Source organism: Silurus aristotelis (genome assembly GCF_946808225.1).
Source record: "Silurus aristotelis genome assembly, chromosome: 8".
NCBI classification, from domain to species: domain Eukaryota; kingdom Metazoa; phylum Chordata; class Actinopteri; order Siluriformes; family Siluridae; genus Silurus; species Silurus aristotelis.
In genome coordinates, this window is record NC_139581.1 from 28,908,833 (window position 1) to 28,925,324 (window position 16,492).

General features: G+C 43.8%; 1 protein-coding gene across 4 annotated transcripts; it reads right to left on the reverse strand.

The window, feature by feature from the left end:
• Positions 1-617: 617 nt before the first annotated feature.
• Positions 618-12,643, reverse strand: cwf19l2 (CWF19 like cell cycle control factor 2). 4 transcript variants are annotated; one of them, XM_083549175.1, is made up of 18 exons: positions 12,488-12,643; positions 11,797-11,907; positions 11,579-11,704; positions 11,300-11,407; positions 11,070-11,192; positions 10,880-10,973; positions 10,594-10,709; positions 9,673-10,334; positions 7,910-8,018; positions 7,421-7,498; positions 7,211-7,327; positions 6,252-6,389; positions 3,354-3,566; positions 3,018-3,134; positions 2,764-2,919; positions 1,134-1,214; positions 938-1,039; positions 618-867 (listed from the first exon to the last, which is right to left on the reverse strand). In XM_083549175.1, the coding sequence occupies exons 1-18, from the start codon at positions 12,578-12,580 to the stop codon at positions 730-732; spliced, it is 2,682 nt and encodes an 893-aa protein (XP_083405301.1). In that variant the 5' UTR covers positions 12,581-12,643; the 3' UTR covers positions 618-729. The 4 variants fall into 4 exon arrangements, with proteins under 4 accessions (XP_083405301.1, XP_083405304.1, XP_083405303.1 ...); XM_083549178.1 differs by having other exon boundaries at positions 7,211-7,324; positions 11,070-11,189; positions 12,488-12,641; XM_083549177.1 differs by having other exon boundaries at positions 11,070-11,189; positions 12,488-12,641.
• Between the last annotated feature and the right edge of the window lie 3,849 nt (positions 12,644-16,492).

Here is a 16,492-nt window from a genome sequence, read left to right on the forward strand (position 1 = left end):
TACCTCGCTCAAAGAGAGATTGCAGCAAAGATTGCTCCAAGGAAGATTGCTCCTACCACTGCTAATCATTTGCAATGAAGCATGATGGTGGCAGCATCATGGTGTGACAATGCTTAACCTTAGCAGAGACGGGAGACTGGTCAGGATTGGGGACAGAGCAATCCTAGCATAGATTGTGGCTAAAACAGAGGAACTGATAGATACCGGAGTTGGAGACAGAGACACGGGGACAGGTGGATACAGGGTCATAGACAGGGTGAGAGGCAGATAAACAGTAATAGACAGAGGGTTAGAGAAAGGAACAGATAGATTTAGGGGCAGAGACTGGGCTTAGACTGAGAAACAGGTAGATGAAGGGGCAGAGATGAAAAAAACATAAATAAGGGGGTGAGGACTTCACCTTGATTTAGAATCTGTGGCAAAACCTTGGGGGCAAATGGCAAGATTTCAGCATGCGGATGTCCAAGAACTGCACACTTGGTCCACAACTTTAGTTTTCTATCTTGGCTGATTTAATACATTACTGGGTAGGAAGGACATTGGGTACACTTTATACACATGTACATCATCTCAATAATTAATCAATGAAGACACAAACACATGTAACAACACAAATGTTTCATAAAAAAAAAAAAAACTTTAATGTTTCAGCTCAACGATATATCATTTGACAGTTCGGACTCCCCGTGGACTGCACCTGACACCTCCCCCAAAATGAATGCAGTTCTCTTATTGGCTCTTAGTGCAGTCAAAGGTTTTCCACCACTGCGAGAACTGCAGGACCTTTTTCCGCTGGTCGTCGAAGTTCTCTCGGATCGGTTTCCTCCATCGTCTCGGCTCCAGGTCCAACATACCACCGAGGACTTCCTGTGAGAACGCAGAGTGTCAGGATACGTTGCGTAAGCATGTGTATGCGCGTGTGTGAGCGGATACTTACTTTCCCAAAGTAGTATGGAAACTTGTCCTGATTTTCAATGACGTGGGCGAATCCTCCCTGCAAACCGAAATCGACAGAGAAGTACGGCAAACCACGAGGAACCTGGACAAACACACACAAACAGATGATGCATGATCACACTGAAGAGCAAAAGATGAGGGGAAGAGCCTTAACCAGTAACAAGTGTATGTCTTACAGCCTGTCTAATGTTCTTGGAGGACAGGTCCACCAGCTTCTTATTCATCGCCCACTCCTCGTCACACTCCATGATGGCTTTCTGGACACACAAACATGACACAAGAAAGTATTTTTGTGTGTTCAGGACAATATAATCAGCACAGGTAACTCATCTGCCCTTGTATATATTTGTCCCACTGCCTCAACCTCCATCTCTGCCCCTGTATCTACCTGTTCCACTGCCTCAGCCTTCATCTCTTCCCCTGTATCTACCTGTCCCACTGCCTCAGCCTTCATCTTTGCCCCTGTATCTACCTGTCCCACTGCCTCAGCCTTTGTCTCTGCCCCTGTATCTACCGTTCCCACTGTCTCAGCCTTTGTCTCTGCCCCTGTATCTACCGTTCCCACTGTCTCAGCCTTTGTCTCTGCCCCTGTATCTACCGTTCCCACTGTCTCAACCTTCGTCTCTGCCCCTGTATCTACCGTTCCCACTGTCTCAACCTTCGTCTCTGCCCCTGTATCTACCATTCCCACTGTCTCAGCCTTCGTCTCTGCACCTGTATCTACCTGTCCCACTGCCTCAGCCTTCATCTCTGCCCCTGTATCTACCTGTCCCACTGCCTCAGCCTCCATCTCTGCCCCTGTATCTACCTGTCCCACTGCCTCAGCCTCCATCTCTGCCCCTGTATCTACCTGTCCCACTGCCTCAGCCTCCATCTCTGCCCTTGTATCTACCTGTCCCACTGCCTCAGCCTTCATCTCTGCCCCTGTATCTACCTGTCCCACTGCCTCAGCCATCGTCTCTGCCCCTGTATCTGCCGTTCCCACTGCCTCAGCCATCGTCTCTGCCCCTGTATCTGCCGTTCCCACTGCCTCAGCCTTCGTCTCTGCCCCTGTATCTACCGCACCCACTGCCTCAGCCTTCGTCTCTGCCCCTGTATCTACCGTTCCCACTGTCTCAGCCTTCGTCTCTGCCCCTGTATCTACCGTTCCCACTGTCTCAGCCTTCGTCTCTGCCCCTGTATCTACCTGTCCCACTGCCTCAGCTTTCGTCTCTGCCCCTGTATCTACCTGTCCCACTGCTTTAAACTCCTTCTTTGCCCCTATATCCAACCGTCCCCTTGCCTAAACCCCCATCTCTGCCCCTGTATGTACCTGCACCACTGCTTCAGCCTGTCTTTGCCTCTGCATCTATCTATCCTTCTGCCTTAGTCTTTACCTCACCCTCTTTATCTGCAGATTCATCCGTTTTATGTTCTTTTTCTTGTCTTAGGCTCTGTACCTGCCCTCATATCTGTCTTTCTGTCTGAGATTCTCAATCTGTCTCAGGCCATTTCTCTTTCCATGTATCTGTTGCTTTATCTCAGACTCCCCATTTACCCCCTGTAAATGTATGTCCCTCTGTCTCAGCCTCCATCTTCACCCCTATCTGTCCCTCTGTCTCAGACTTCATTCCTGCTCTGTAGCTGTTTGTATCAGATGCTTTCTTTGCCCACGTATCTATCTGGTTCTTTCTCTTTGCCTCTGTCTATGAGCCCTCTGTCTCAATGACTGTCCCTGGCCTTGCATCTATCCATCCCTCTGTTTCAGCCTCTTCCTCCACCCCTGTATCTATCTGGTGGCTTCTGTCTCAACGTCTTATAAGTTACCTTGAAGTAGATGGGTGCCATATCCCCAAGCTCGCGTGGAAGTGGAACACACTCGTACAGCATATGTATGCGCTTCTTAGGGTTCATGTGAGTTTCAAGAAAAACGCAGTCAAGACCTTGAGACTCGAACATCTGAACCAAAGACTTGCGGAAAAGCTAGAGAGACGGGGAAAAAAGTGACGATGTGAATTCAATTTGCAGGTGTGCGTGTATGCTTTTGTGTGTGTGTGTGTCTGTGCGAGCAAAACAGATACCTGAACTTCATTCCACACATCCTCGTCTAAGCCAGTTGAGCAGCAGTGGTGCTGCAGTGGAGCAATGAGACAGTGTCCCTCAGTCAATGAAACACTGTTAGGAAGGCAAAGATACACCTATATACACACACACACACACACATACACACACCGAGGTTTTAGCTGTAGTAGCATCAGTGTCAAATAGCATACGTGTAATTATTAGCACACAAGGGAACTAATGGGGTTGGTGATAGTTTCGACGCATGACATTCAACAGCGTGTAAAGATAATTAGTGTTTGTGTGGGCGTGGGAGGAATGGGTAGTTTGGCATAGGTGGGGTAATTAGCACTTACCTTTGCCCCGATAGCCACCACCAGGTGTTTGGGCAGCTCGGCGTTGCTGAAGCAGAACGGACATTTATCCATTCGAGCTTCAAGGCGGCGCCCCTCTCCCATCGCTCGGTTCTTCGCTCTCTCTTCATCAAGCCCCTCCCTTTCTCTCTGAGCCGCGCTCGATACAAACATGTCATCCAGTGTGTAGTTATCACCATCCTGCTTGCCCATCATCTAACATGCACACACGCACAAGAACTTTAGTACAGGCTTTAGTACGTCATCACATTCTTATTGCTCCACCACCTCGTTACGGCCCGACCGCTCCACCACCTCGTTACGGCCCGACCGCTCCACCACCTCGTTACGGCCCGACCGCTCCACCACCTCGTTACGCCCCGACCGCTCCACCACCTCGTTACGCCCCGACCGCTCCACCACCTCGTTACGGCCCGACCGCTCCACCACCTCGTTAAGGCCCGACCGCTCCACCACCTCGTTAAGGCCCGACCGCTCCACCACCTCGTTAAGGCCCGACCGCTCCACCACCTCGTTAAGGCCCGACCGCTCCACCACCTCGTTACGCCCCGACCGCTTCACCACCTTGTTACACCCCGACCGTTTCACCACCTCGTTAAGCTCTGACCGCTTTACTACCTCGTTATATTCTGACTGCTTTATTACCACAATTCACTCAGACAGCTTTGCTATTTTATTACATTCTGATAGCTTTACTACCTTGCTATGTTTTGACTGTTTAAATACCTTGTTACATTTGTAATGTTTTGACAGCTTTACTACCTCATTACATTTTAATTGCTTTACGTACCTCAAAACGCTTTGACGGCTTTACTACTTTGTTATGTTCTGATAGCTTTACTACTTACCCATGTTTGGATGGATTTACAACCCAGTTAGTTTCGTTATGGTCAGACAGCTTTACTTCCATTCTTTACATTCTGATAGTTTTACTACCTCGCTATGTTCTGATGGGTTTCCTACCTAATTACGGTCGTTATTTTGAGACAGCTTCACTACCTCGCTACATTCCGACAGCTGTACTACCTCATTAGGTTTTAAAGTCTTTACTTCCTTGTTACTTGCTGACCTTTAGTGCTCTGACTGCTTTACTACCTTATAAATTTTGGGCAGCTTTTTTACCTTACTACTTCATTGTGCTCTGACGGCTTTAATACTCTGTTACATTCTGACTGCTTTACTACCTCATTACGCTCTGGTGGCTTTATTACCTCACTGCCTCATTGTGATCTGACCGCTTTAATACCTTTTTACATTCTGACAGTTTTACTACCTCGTTACACTTTGTTGACTTTACTACAGTATTACACTGATGGCTTTACTACCTCATTACATTCTGAAGGCTTTACTGCCTTGTCATGTTCTGACGGCTCACTACTGCGTTTCACTCTGACCGCTTTACTACCTCGTTATGCTCTGGCGGCTTTTTTACTTCGTCATGATCGTTATGTTCCGTGTCACATTCTGACAGCTTTACTACCTCATTACCTCCTTACGGCTTTATGTAATTCTTTCTTTTTTTCAGAAACTGGAATCAGTTTATTGTTCTTCAGCCATTTTCAATTTGTGGTTTAGTAGGTTCTTACTTATTTCAGAGCTCTCTTTTTTTTTAGGATGTTCTTCATGGTGTTCTCTAGGTCCTCAAGTTCTTAAAGCTTTCGTACATGTTCATGCTCAGTATGTACTGCACTGAACAGATCAATAAAATCAAAACAGAATCAGAATTTCTATAAAATATCGTTCTCCACCTTTTCTAACAGGGTTTTAGGTATTTTATAAAGTACTGCACCATTCTTACTAGGATCAGTTTTGTGTGTGTGTGTGTGTGTGTGTGTGTGTGTGTGTGTGTGTGTGTGTGTGTGTGTGTGTGTAAAAGACATCATCTCCGTGGCAACAAGTTCTATGGGAAGTGTGTTCTTGTCCTTGACATGTTTGATTGACAGAGTGAGACATTGCATCAGTGTGTATCAGTAGATGCGTTAGTGTGCGCAACTCATACGCACATGTATACACACACACACACACACACACACACACACACGCTACAAAGACACAAAACTGCTGTTGCTGACTTGGCATTCATCATGCACATGCAGCTAAAATAAGTACATATTTTTAGCATAATCGCCATGGTAACGCTAGAGCAATTACTCTATAGAGAGAGAGAGAGAGAGAGAGCGCAAGAGAGAGCGAGAGAGAGAGAGAAAGCTAAAATGTGCAATGTTTGGCACTTTCATTTCCAGTCTCCATGGTGAAAGTGACGTCTTTCTAAGTTTATTAATACAGTTTTCACCCTCGATGTTTTACACACACATACTCGCTCTCAGGGAGAGCAATGAAGAAAGGCAGAGAGAGATGTTCACCATCTGTTACATTCAGCGTGAGTGTGTGTGTGTGTGTGTGTGTGTGTGTGTGTGTGTGCGCGCGCGCGCACGCTCGTGTGCACATAGGTCGTTGTATATCTGTAAAGGACACAAGATTGAATCCGTTGAAACAGCAATCTCTGTATGTCTGGTTGCCAGATACTGCCTTTGATTGCTAATTGACATTGGTTTCCAGAGACAAAAAAAAAATCCATGATCAGATATTAGAAAGCAGTAAATTGTGAATATGGGTTGCCAGATTGGAGAAACACACGACGCATTATAAGTGCATTTGGATGTCGATTAAAATCTAAGCCACCAAAGTTGCTATATCCTGGTTGCCAGGTGGAGACATATACATTCCTTAGAATGTATCGGTTGATGTTAGAATGGGTTTGGGTTGCCAGATTGTGTACAAGTGTTAGAAAGGGCTCTCATAGTGGTCTTGATAATCCTGGTTACAAGGTGCTGTAAATGTGTGAGAAGCTGGTTGCCAGATTGTGGCACAAGTACCCACCTTAGCAGCCATTCGGGAGTAGAGGGCATTCTGATCCTGAGCTGAGGTCATCTTCTCCCGGCGCACCATCTCTTTTAGATCCAAGCGATCATCATCTGCAAAGTAACGCACACGCTCGCCGGCGACATGGGTCTCGATCTGCCGTCACACACACACACACACACACACACACACACACACACACACACACACACACACACACACACACACACACACACAGTTAAACGATTTAATCACCCTTGTTGATTAATTGTGGATTAACATTTGAAAGGGTGCTCAAGAGGCTCTACACACACACACACACACACACACACACACACAGAGTTCTGTAAGAGGTGAGAAATAAAGGCAGAAGTGTGTGTTGCTAAGGGTTCCACAGTCATTAGACTGTGAGTCACAAGTTGCTCATACTTACACTACAAGGACAAAACGTTTGTGGACACCTGACCATAAGATTGATATGAGCTTCTTTTTAAACATGAAGAAAGCATATATAAGCTCCACTCTTCTGGGAAGATGTTCCACAAGATTTTGTGGAGATGTTTGAGATTTCATTTCACCATAATGGTGTTAGTAAAGTCAGGTACTGCTTGAGGTGACGTGAGGAAGCCTGGAGTGAAGCTCCAATTCATCCCCAAAGGTGTTCATTAGGTTCGGAGCTCTACAGCAGGAAGATCTTTCACTCCTAACCCCTGGAAAGCGGATCTTCATGGAGCTGGCTTTGTGCACAAACAGCTAGAACATGTTTGGGTCTCACTGTCCAAGTGAAGGGAAAACATTTCCAGAGACATCTAATACAATGGTGAGTCACACGTCATGGAAACGGTTTTGCTGGAAAAGTCAGGTGTGGGAATACTTTTGTCCATGTAGTGTTCGGAAAAGTTGTTAAAAAAGTAACGAATTTGCACAGTTCCGGGATTGCAGAATAAAAAAAACGGAAAGGAACGCCGGATTCTTACCGCTTTCTTCTTCCTCCGCCCACCTTTGGGCTCCACGTGCTGGGAGGAGCCGCTGACCGGCCACGAGTGTCCCGATTGGTCTGTTCTGAACAAGACCACTTCCTGTTCCACCTCCTGCTGCACAGACAGCAAGAAGGGCAATTATAACATACGGACACACACACAAACCATACAGACACTGCGCGCGCGCACACACACACACACACACACCTTTTTGGGTTTGTGAGCCTGATTCTCTCTCGCCTTCCGCGCAGCTTCTAGCTGAGCCTTCATCGAGTCCATTAGAGCCTACACACACACACACACAATATGCAAATGAGACTACAAATATATGCAAATGAAGCAGCATTATGCAAATTAGACATTAACAAATTAGCGCCCCGCTGTAAGACGGGAGCGCGTGAGGTTTAGTACATTACTAGTACGTCATACGGTGGTAATGACTGCAATGACCCCTTTTACACGGCGTGCACTTCCATACTAATCAGTGTTTACCTCACGTGGAGGATTATCTTACAATTACAAACATCTCGCAGCATCATTCTGGGAGATTCGGGAACAACTGTTCTAGATTGAGACATTCCCGCGGTCCTACTACACAGTACACACATATACGCTTTCTTCAGGTTTGAAAACTGAACCACTGGCGGGGAAAAAGAACGAGACCTCAGTGGCCTCAGTGGAGCGTTTTCACCTCACCATATTCCCCATGAGCTCGGCTTTGAGAAGTTTGGCCCCGAGTTTATTCATCTCCTCGTCGGTCAGGAGCGGCACTTCCTCTTCTTCTTCCTCTTCCTCACTCTCTGAACTGTAATCACAAAAACAAAACATCTCAACCAATGATCTACTGTTATACAGCGATCCAGGAGTCTATTAGTATCTAAATCATCTGTATTTTTATATTCAGATTTACCATGGAAGGGGTTTGTCTTTGCTTTCAGTAAATAAATAAACCCTACTTTCATTCCGCATGGAAATGGTGAAGGTGAACCTTCAGTTGTCAGCATGCTGTTCTTCAGCCTTAGCTACATCATTCCACTTCTCAAAGAGCTTCTCCTGCTATATTATTCTTTTCCTTCTTCTCTTTCCTTTCTTTCATCGTCCCGCTCGAATTGACGATTATGTCTTACGATAATATCCTTATATTTTGGGCCCTTTGACGCAGCCGTGTGCAAAAGTTTGCGCACCTACCTTATTGTCAAATAGACAATGTTAATGTTGTTGGATTTTTTCATCCAAACTTTTGCACTCAGCTGTATTTATAAGCCACTGAAAGGAATTTGACAAAAAAATTAACATGTTGAAGAAAACATCCTAAAATACAGATTAGCAGTCAGTAGCGTAATAAACTGTAAAGTCTCACACACACACACACACACACACACACACACACACACACACACACACACAAAGCTAATTTGGGATGTAGCACGAAGAGGTTGATAAAGTTCAGGTCACTGCACACACACGTGCACACACACGTGCACACACACAAAATGTGATAATAAGCCACATTTCCTAATAAGTCAATGTGAGCTCTGTATAACAGTGTTTCAGTGTCAGAATGTTTGTTTTAAGTCAACAAGATTGTATGTGTGTGTGTGTGTGTGTGTGTGTGTGTGTGTGTGTGTGTGTGTGTGTGTGCGCGTGCACGGAGCTTTGGGTCCAAAATGATCCATCATGCAAGCAAACACAGCAGTGCGTGATCTCATCTCAGTAACATAAATTAGCGCATTAGTGTGTTGTACACGTCTCAAACAGGCAACCAGAATTTAGTCATTTTGGTACTGATTAGAGGTCGACCTATTGATCGGCCGGACGATTAATCTGGTCGAATTTTTCGCACTTTTTAATAAATCGGCATCGGCCGATTGTGCGTGCAGACCACAGGTAGGCGCGGGTACAAAAACCTGGTAACCAGTGCACTGATTGGAGAGGGTTGTGTTCTTCAATAAATGTTTCACTTAGGCGACTTTCTGTATCACGTCTTCTTAATTGAGAATTTGATTTTATAACATGAAGGGGGAAAAAAGTCCCCAAAAAAATCGACATCATATATCTCCAATCGGCTGCCCTGGTTTTTTAAATGTAGCCATCGGCCAGAGAAAAATCGGTTGACCTCTAGCGCTAATAACGACAGCCTTCGATTTTAATCTAGAAATCCAAGTGTACACGAACCATGCACTTCTACAATATGGCAACCCACATGCACAAGGTACTACTTTTTAATGTCTGATCATGGATTTTTTTTTGTCTCTGGCAAACAACAATAAAAGGCAGTGCATTGTGCGTATCTGGCAACCGAAAAAAAAAATGCTGATTGCTGTTCCAATATTTTTAAACTTGTGTCCTATACAGATATGCAACGACCTCTGTGCACACACACACACAAGCATGTTTAACGGGTAATTAAGAGTGAACACAGTGTGTGTGTGTGTGTGTGTGTGTGTGTGTGTGTTCACCTGCTCTTCTGCACTGGTGCAGTCCTTCTCTCTTCCTCCTTCTTTAGTGTTACTGACTCCTCCTTCTCTTTCACTCCATCCTTCTTCTCCTCTCTCTTCTTCAACGCAGGGACAGCATTATCATTATCATCATTATCATTTCCAGGTTTCAAGAACTTCCTTGAGCTCTGATTGGAAGAGCAGGTTGTCAATCCAGGCCTCCTAAAGCCCTCCCCCAGGGGCAAGAAGTCTTCAGAGTCTGAGGGTTTGAGGAAACGTCCTCTTTCTCTCTCCGTTCCTCGGTCTCTCGCTATGTCCTTCCGTCTTCCAATATCCTTCTCGTTGTCCCTGTCTTGCTCTCTATCTCTGTCTCGCTCTCTGTTTTCGTCCCGGTCTTGCTCTCTACCCCACTGTTCTCTACCGATGTCCCTCTGCCTTTCCCAATGCCTCTCTCTGTTTCTCTTTCTGTCCTTGTCCTTCTCACTGTCCCTGTCCTTCTCTCTATCCCTGTCTCTATCCCTGTCCTTCTCTCTGTCCCTGTCCCTTTCTCTGTCCCTGTCTCTCCTCCACCCTTGTGTCCGTCCATATCCCTCTTCTTTCCTCCCAATGTCTCGGTCATCTTTCCTCTGTGAGAAAACGGCTTCCTCTGCTTCCTTAAGTCTCTTCTGAAACTGCTCCATGGACTACAACACACACACACACACACACACACACACACACACAATCAATTGTAGTCTAAAAAAAATTTAATTTCATTCAATGTTTATTTGCACATTTGGAGTGATTTAACTTCCAGCACCAAAAGCTGAATCTGGTTGGTCAAACATAACGAGTGAGCCCTAAACTGCTTTCTATTAGTCACCAAGAGGTGCAACAAGCATGGGGTTCCTCAAGAGAGTGTTTAAGGTGTGTTTGTGTGTGTGTGTGTGTGTGTGTGTGTACCCCATATCTCTCAGCCACCACTTCATCCAGGCTGCGCCTCTCTCTCTCGGCCTGCTCCTTCATCCTCTGATAGGACTTCATGAGCCAACCCCGTCCTCCATCATCCACCACAGCCGCTGAGAGAGAGAGAGAGAGAGAGAGAGAGAGAGAGAGAGAGAGAGAGAGACGGAGGCAGGGACTAAATTATTTAATATACTTCGCTCCATTTTTGTCATCTGGCTGATTCACATTTAGCCACGCCCACCAAATTCCATTAAAGGGTTGAAATGTGTGAGAATGTGTTTACCTTTAGTAGCTGCACTACTGGCACCTTCCTCCGGGGGCAGTCCACGCCCTCCATTTTTCCAATATGGATTTAGCTCCAATCTGTGAAGGCCGGCCTGAGAGATACAGCAGATGGGCGGGGCTTAAACATCACCCTTCAACACACAAACAGAAATAGGGAAACGCGCCTTTACTCGCACACGTCGCGTCACCTGTTCGATGCTCTGTGCTTTTTCGCGCTCCGCCTCTTTCTCCGCCTCCTTCTTTGCGCGACGCTCTGCAACCGACGTTGTCTTCATGGCCAAAAAGTCAAACGTCATCCACTCGTCTCTCTGCTGAGAAAGACAAACGGTCCCACCATTGTGAGTTTACTGTGGGCGTGTCCCAAATCACACACACTTTTTCACGCTTTCTCATTCCCTCTACAGCCTTTCACACGCACCCTCTCGCTGGAACTGCTGGTGGTCTGAGCCTGAGTCTGATCCGAGACCTTCCATGCTTTATCAACACTTCCTGTTATAGACGGAGCCTCCACCCAATCATCAGATTCCTGCAGATTCGTGATCAAGAGACGTGAAAAAGAACACCAAAGTACAAAATACATCAGAAAAGAAAAGAAAGGCACTAAAAATACTTTACAAACATTAGTATGAATAAGTAACTGGTGCTCAAAAGTGTACAATATAAACATGCTGACAAATAAATAGACCAGCAAGAAGACCTCAGAGTTATCAGACGACTGATCGTCCTGGGATTTCGCCTTCTCTTTCTTCTCTTTCTTCTTCTTCTCCTTCTTCTTCTTCTTCTTGGATTTCTCCTTTTTCTTCTTGCTTTTCACAGAATGGTCCTAAAAAAAAAGAGGGGGGGGGGGGATAACCACAACAAAATCATTAGGAATAAACATATTGTGCGCACAGAACTTCTTCCACCCCCACATACCTCATTTATCTGCTGCAGCCGCTGCTCAACATCTGGGAGCATCCAGGTGTCTTCACCTCGGGCCTTCCTTTGCTTTTCTTTTCGCTCGTCTTTCTCATACTGACGCTTGGCCTAGCGAGAGAGAGAAGAAAGATTGTTAGGGGTCAGTTCTTTGAGCCTTTTAGGAGTCGATTTTTTGAGTCAGCTTTTTAAGAGTCGACTCTTTAGAAACCTATTCTTTAATTACGTTTTTAAGGAGTCGAATCGTTGAGTCATCTTTTTAGGAATCAATTCATTCAGTCAGGGTTTTTTTTAAATCAATTCTTCGAGTCAGCTTTATAGGAGTCGGTTTTTTAAGCCAGTTTTTCAAGGTCGACAACTTGACTCAGCTTTTAGGAGTCGACTCTAATCAACTCTTTAGAAGCTAATTCCTTTAGTCAGCTTTTTAGGAGTCGGTTCGCACTGAACATGACACAGAGTTATATACTGTAGCAGTGCGAAGGTGAGTGTTAAAGACCTGACTAAACTCTACACTGGGAAACTTCAGTATTCTAAACAGGACACTTGTGTATACATAAGAAGCGATTTGGCAGTCGGCTAAAAACATTAGCCATGTAGCGCACCACTGCTTCCCAAGCAGCTTTAAATTTTCATCAATAATTAATTATTATAAAGCTCGTATCCAGTAAACCTGTTATAAATGCTCGTTTACCTTCTGGAGGACTTCCTCTCGCGCTTTACGCTTTAATTCTTTATTTTCCTCAATGCTACCGGTGCTTTGAAACGCACCCGCGTAGGCCGCCATGACACTACCGGAAACCGAGTCGTGTGCGGTGCCGCAAACACGGTCCGAGGTGTCGTAACGAGGCACTGCCTAGCAAAAATAAATAAATAATTATATAAAATAAAGGAAAATAAAATAAAAAACAAAAGATGAATGTAAAAAATAATGGGTCAAAACGTTTCATTATAAAACATATGTTGTGTAAATAGGACTGAAAAAGTACTTTTGAATATGAACAGGCTACAATTTGGAATATTTTGGGCTTTATTTGCAAATATTAAAATCTCATGTTAATGTATTCTATTTATATACCTTTTTTTTCATTTTGAAGAATCTATATGTATATAAAATATATTTGCCGTATGTCAATGTCATATTAAATGCATTCAAAGATACTAAGGTTCCATATAACAGTGACATTATATCATAGCACTGAGTGTGTGTGTGTGTGTGTGTGTGTGTGTGTGTGTGTGTGTGTGTGAGTGAGTGTGAGCCCTTCGGGATAAAGAGACAAGGTTAGACAAAATGAGCTCCCACACTGCACAAAACCATCATCATCAATGCATCCGCTGCATCACAACATGGTCGATAAAGCTCACAGAGAGCTTCTCTCGTTCTCTCTCTCTCTCTCCCTTTTTCTCTCTCTCTCTCTCTCTCTCTTTTTCTTTACTCCCCCACACACACCGCAATAAGCCCACCAGTTCTTCTATGACCCAAACATCCGCAGTCATTTATATTCACACTACAAAGTGTACGAATCCAACTGGCTGCATCCCAATCCAGGCTTATCGTCACACTCATAAAGTGCTGCCTCAGGCTGCATTTACACTGGCTGTTTTATTTATTTATTTATTTCCCTAAACCACTGGTGCATAATCTTATATGTAATCGTAAAGGAAGCAACCGCAATCACAATGCGGACGCTTTTTTTTTTTTCTTCAGAAGTGCTTCATTCGCCTTGTTTTTGGCAGAGCAAAGCAATACGGGGGGATAAAAACAGCACAACGATTTCAGAAATAAAGCAGAACAATCAGGTCACAGCTCAGGAAGTGAGAGAAAAAAACGACACGATGGAGGATGAGGTCGAAGATATGTTAGGGAACGGACGTAGAAATTGCTTTTTTTTTCAGAGTGACGTCCGTAGAAATGTAGTGTGGCCTCGTATAGGTTCATCTTCAGTCCTTATATGTGTCAATTTTACGTTTTCTTACAATAGTTATAGTTAGTAATAGTTTAATTATCTAAGAGTCTAATTTGTCACACACCCCATATCTCGTGGTAGCTCAGTGGTTAAATCGTTGGTCTTTTTGGTACAAGTTCAAGTCCTTTGCGCTTTTCACAATGGATAGTATCTCAAAGCAGCTTCACAGAATTTGAGTTTAAGTGAATGATGTGTGTTTATACCTGATGAGCAGCTCGTGGCAATGAAAAACTCCCCTAGATGTTTATGTGGAAGAAACCTTGAGAGGAACCAGACTCAAAAGGTCATAGGTTCATATCCCAGGACCACCAAAGTGCTGCTGGTGAGGTGTATAAATTGGGAAATAGTGCATGAGAGGTGGGAAGTGATGAAGTACAAATACTTAGTTACTGTACTTAAGTATTTTTCTGGTATCAGTATTGTACTTCACTATTTATTCATTTGGACTTTTTACTTTCACTTATTACATTTTTTACACAAATATCTGTACTTTCTACTTCTTACATTTTCAAAACAGACTCGAATCTATTTGTTGACATTAAAAAAAAATTTCTCGCCATTTTCAGCCCATTGAACTGTTTCTTGCCTTTTTCAGTCCCCTGGTGTATCATTTCCTGTCTCTCACACACCACAGACGTAGACTAGTTTATGAAGCTCACGGTGAGCAGGTAGAAGGCGAAAAGAAGTCTGGGGTTAACGTGGATGAGACAGAGGGGGTTAGTGATGGAAACATGACTGAGAACAGACACATTCCTGATCACCTCATCATCATCTTTACTCTGCTTGTGTTCTACATGGTGGATGTTCAGACTGAATACATTCTTCAGAGAACAACATTTTAAATTATTTTATATTAATATAACATGAGGTCCGGTTACCAAGTTACCAAGTACATGTCAGAGCCCAAAATTCATTACTTTAACTCGAGTGAAAAAGTGTCTTGAGTCTTGAGGATCTTCAACTTCTACTGAGTGAAGGATGTGTGGACTTTTACCACCTCTGAAGAACATTACTCTGGATGTGTGTGTGCTTTGTGCTTAGTTTTAAGATACCAAAACTATTCTGAGGCCTTCATTAAATCATTAACTAACACATATCCACATATTACACACATGGGGTTTGAAGCACATGACCTGCTTGTAGAAATGAAACAGTATTTCAGATTTGATTAATATATTTTGGAGATAATTCGAAACTCCACCATGTTTTATCCGACGTACGTACGTATTCCCCACTTTGGTTTGATGTAATTTACATGGCAGGTCCTCTTTAGAAGTGTAGAAGATACTTTACTGTAAGAATGAACTCTGAAGAGTCTTGAATCTGACTGAACCCAAGAATCCAACTGAGAACGAGTTTTCTGGTAAAAGTTGATTCTGTTTGTTTTTTTTTTCTATTTCTAATCATGTCTTTCTTTCTATTATCACACTATCCAACACTGAAGAAACGTTCAAGAGATGTTTATTTAACATCATTTGTTTATTTGATGTTTTCTGAATTATAGGAAATTTACAAGCACAGCAAATAATTACAATGTCAAATCCACAGACATTCTTGCGACCCCGTAGCAACTCTTCCACGACCCGGTGGTTGGCGATCTCTGAGCTAATCTACGTCTTTTGAACCACATAATGTGTATTTGATCATTTTAGCAAATTAGATTCAATATATAAGTCTTGAATTCAATTCATTTAGCGTAAGGCAAAAAAAGTTTCTTGCGTTGGCCGGGAATCGAACCCGGGTCAACTGCTTGGAAGGCAGCTATGCTCACCACTATACCACCAACGCTTGTGAAGAAGCTGAACATAGAAGAGCTTTCTGAAAAGTCCAACATCTGGAGTGGTACATTCCTGAAGAGTGATCACATGACCTGAGAAAAATGTAGCCTTGTATATGAGGCAGAAGTCTGTAATGAATGAATGTGTGTGTGTGTGTGTGTGTGTGTGTGTGTGTGTGTGTGTGTGTGTGTGTGTGTGTGTGTGTGTGTGTGTGTAAACTGGTTTTCTTTGTTGAAAAAACAGGCCTTGCTTTCTCTGCGAAGAAGCACTTTCTGTGACACACCGTGTGTGTGTGTGTGTGTGTGTGTGTGTGTGTGTGTGTGTGTGTATTTTTGTTTCTGATCATAGAAAAAAGATACAGAACATACCCTATACAGCCAAAGGTTTGTGGACACCCGAGTGTAACATCGGTATGCGTTTCTTTGCTGAACATTGCCAGTCCACATTTAGTCCCGATTTGCTCTTATAATGAGCTCCATTCTTCTAGGAAGATGTTCCACTAGATTTTGTGAAGATTTGTGAGATTTCATTTACTCACAAGGAGGTTAGGAAAGTCAGGTACTGATGTAGGTGAGGTGAGGAAGCCTGGGGTTTAGTTAGCATTTCAGTTCATCCCAAATAGGGTTGGAGATCCTCCACATTTTAAAACCCATGTAAAGCATATCTTCACGGAGCTGGATTTGTGCACAAGAGCATTTTCATGTTGAAATTTCTTTAAACGTTTTACATATTTAAGCTCTAGAAGGTTTCTCTGGCGTTTCCTGAGAACGGAATTTGTACTCACAACCTTCTGAGCAAAAGTCCGACATCCTAACCAATGAACAACCACATCCTTTGCAGCTGTCCTACGTTTAGGACATCAAAAGTCCCAGCTGTTCTTTCTATAGTATTATAACTAATTTATATTTATACTCATTTATTTATAGAGACTTGCGCAGATGAAAAAAAGACAAA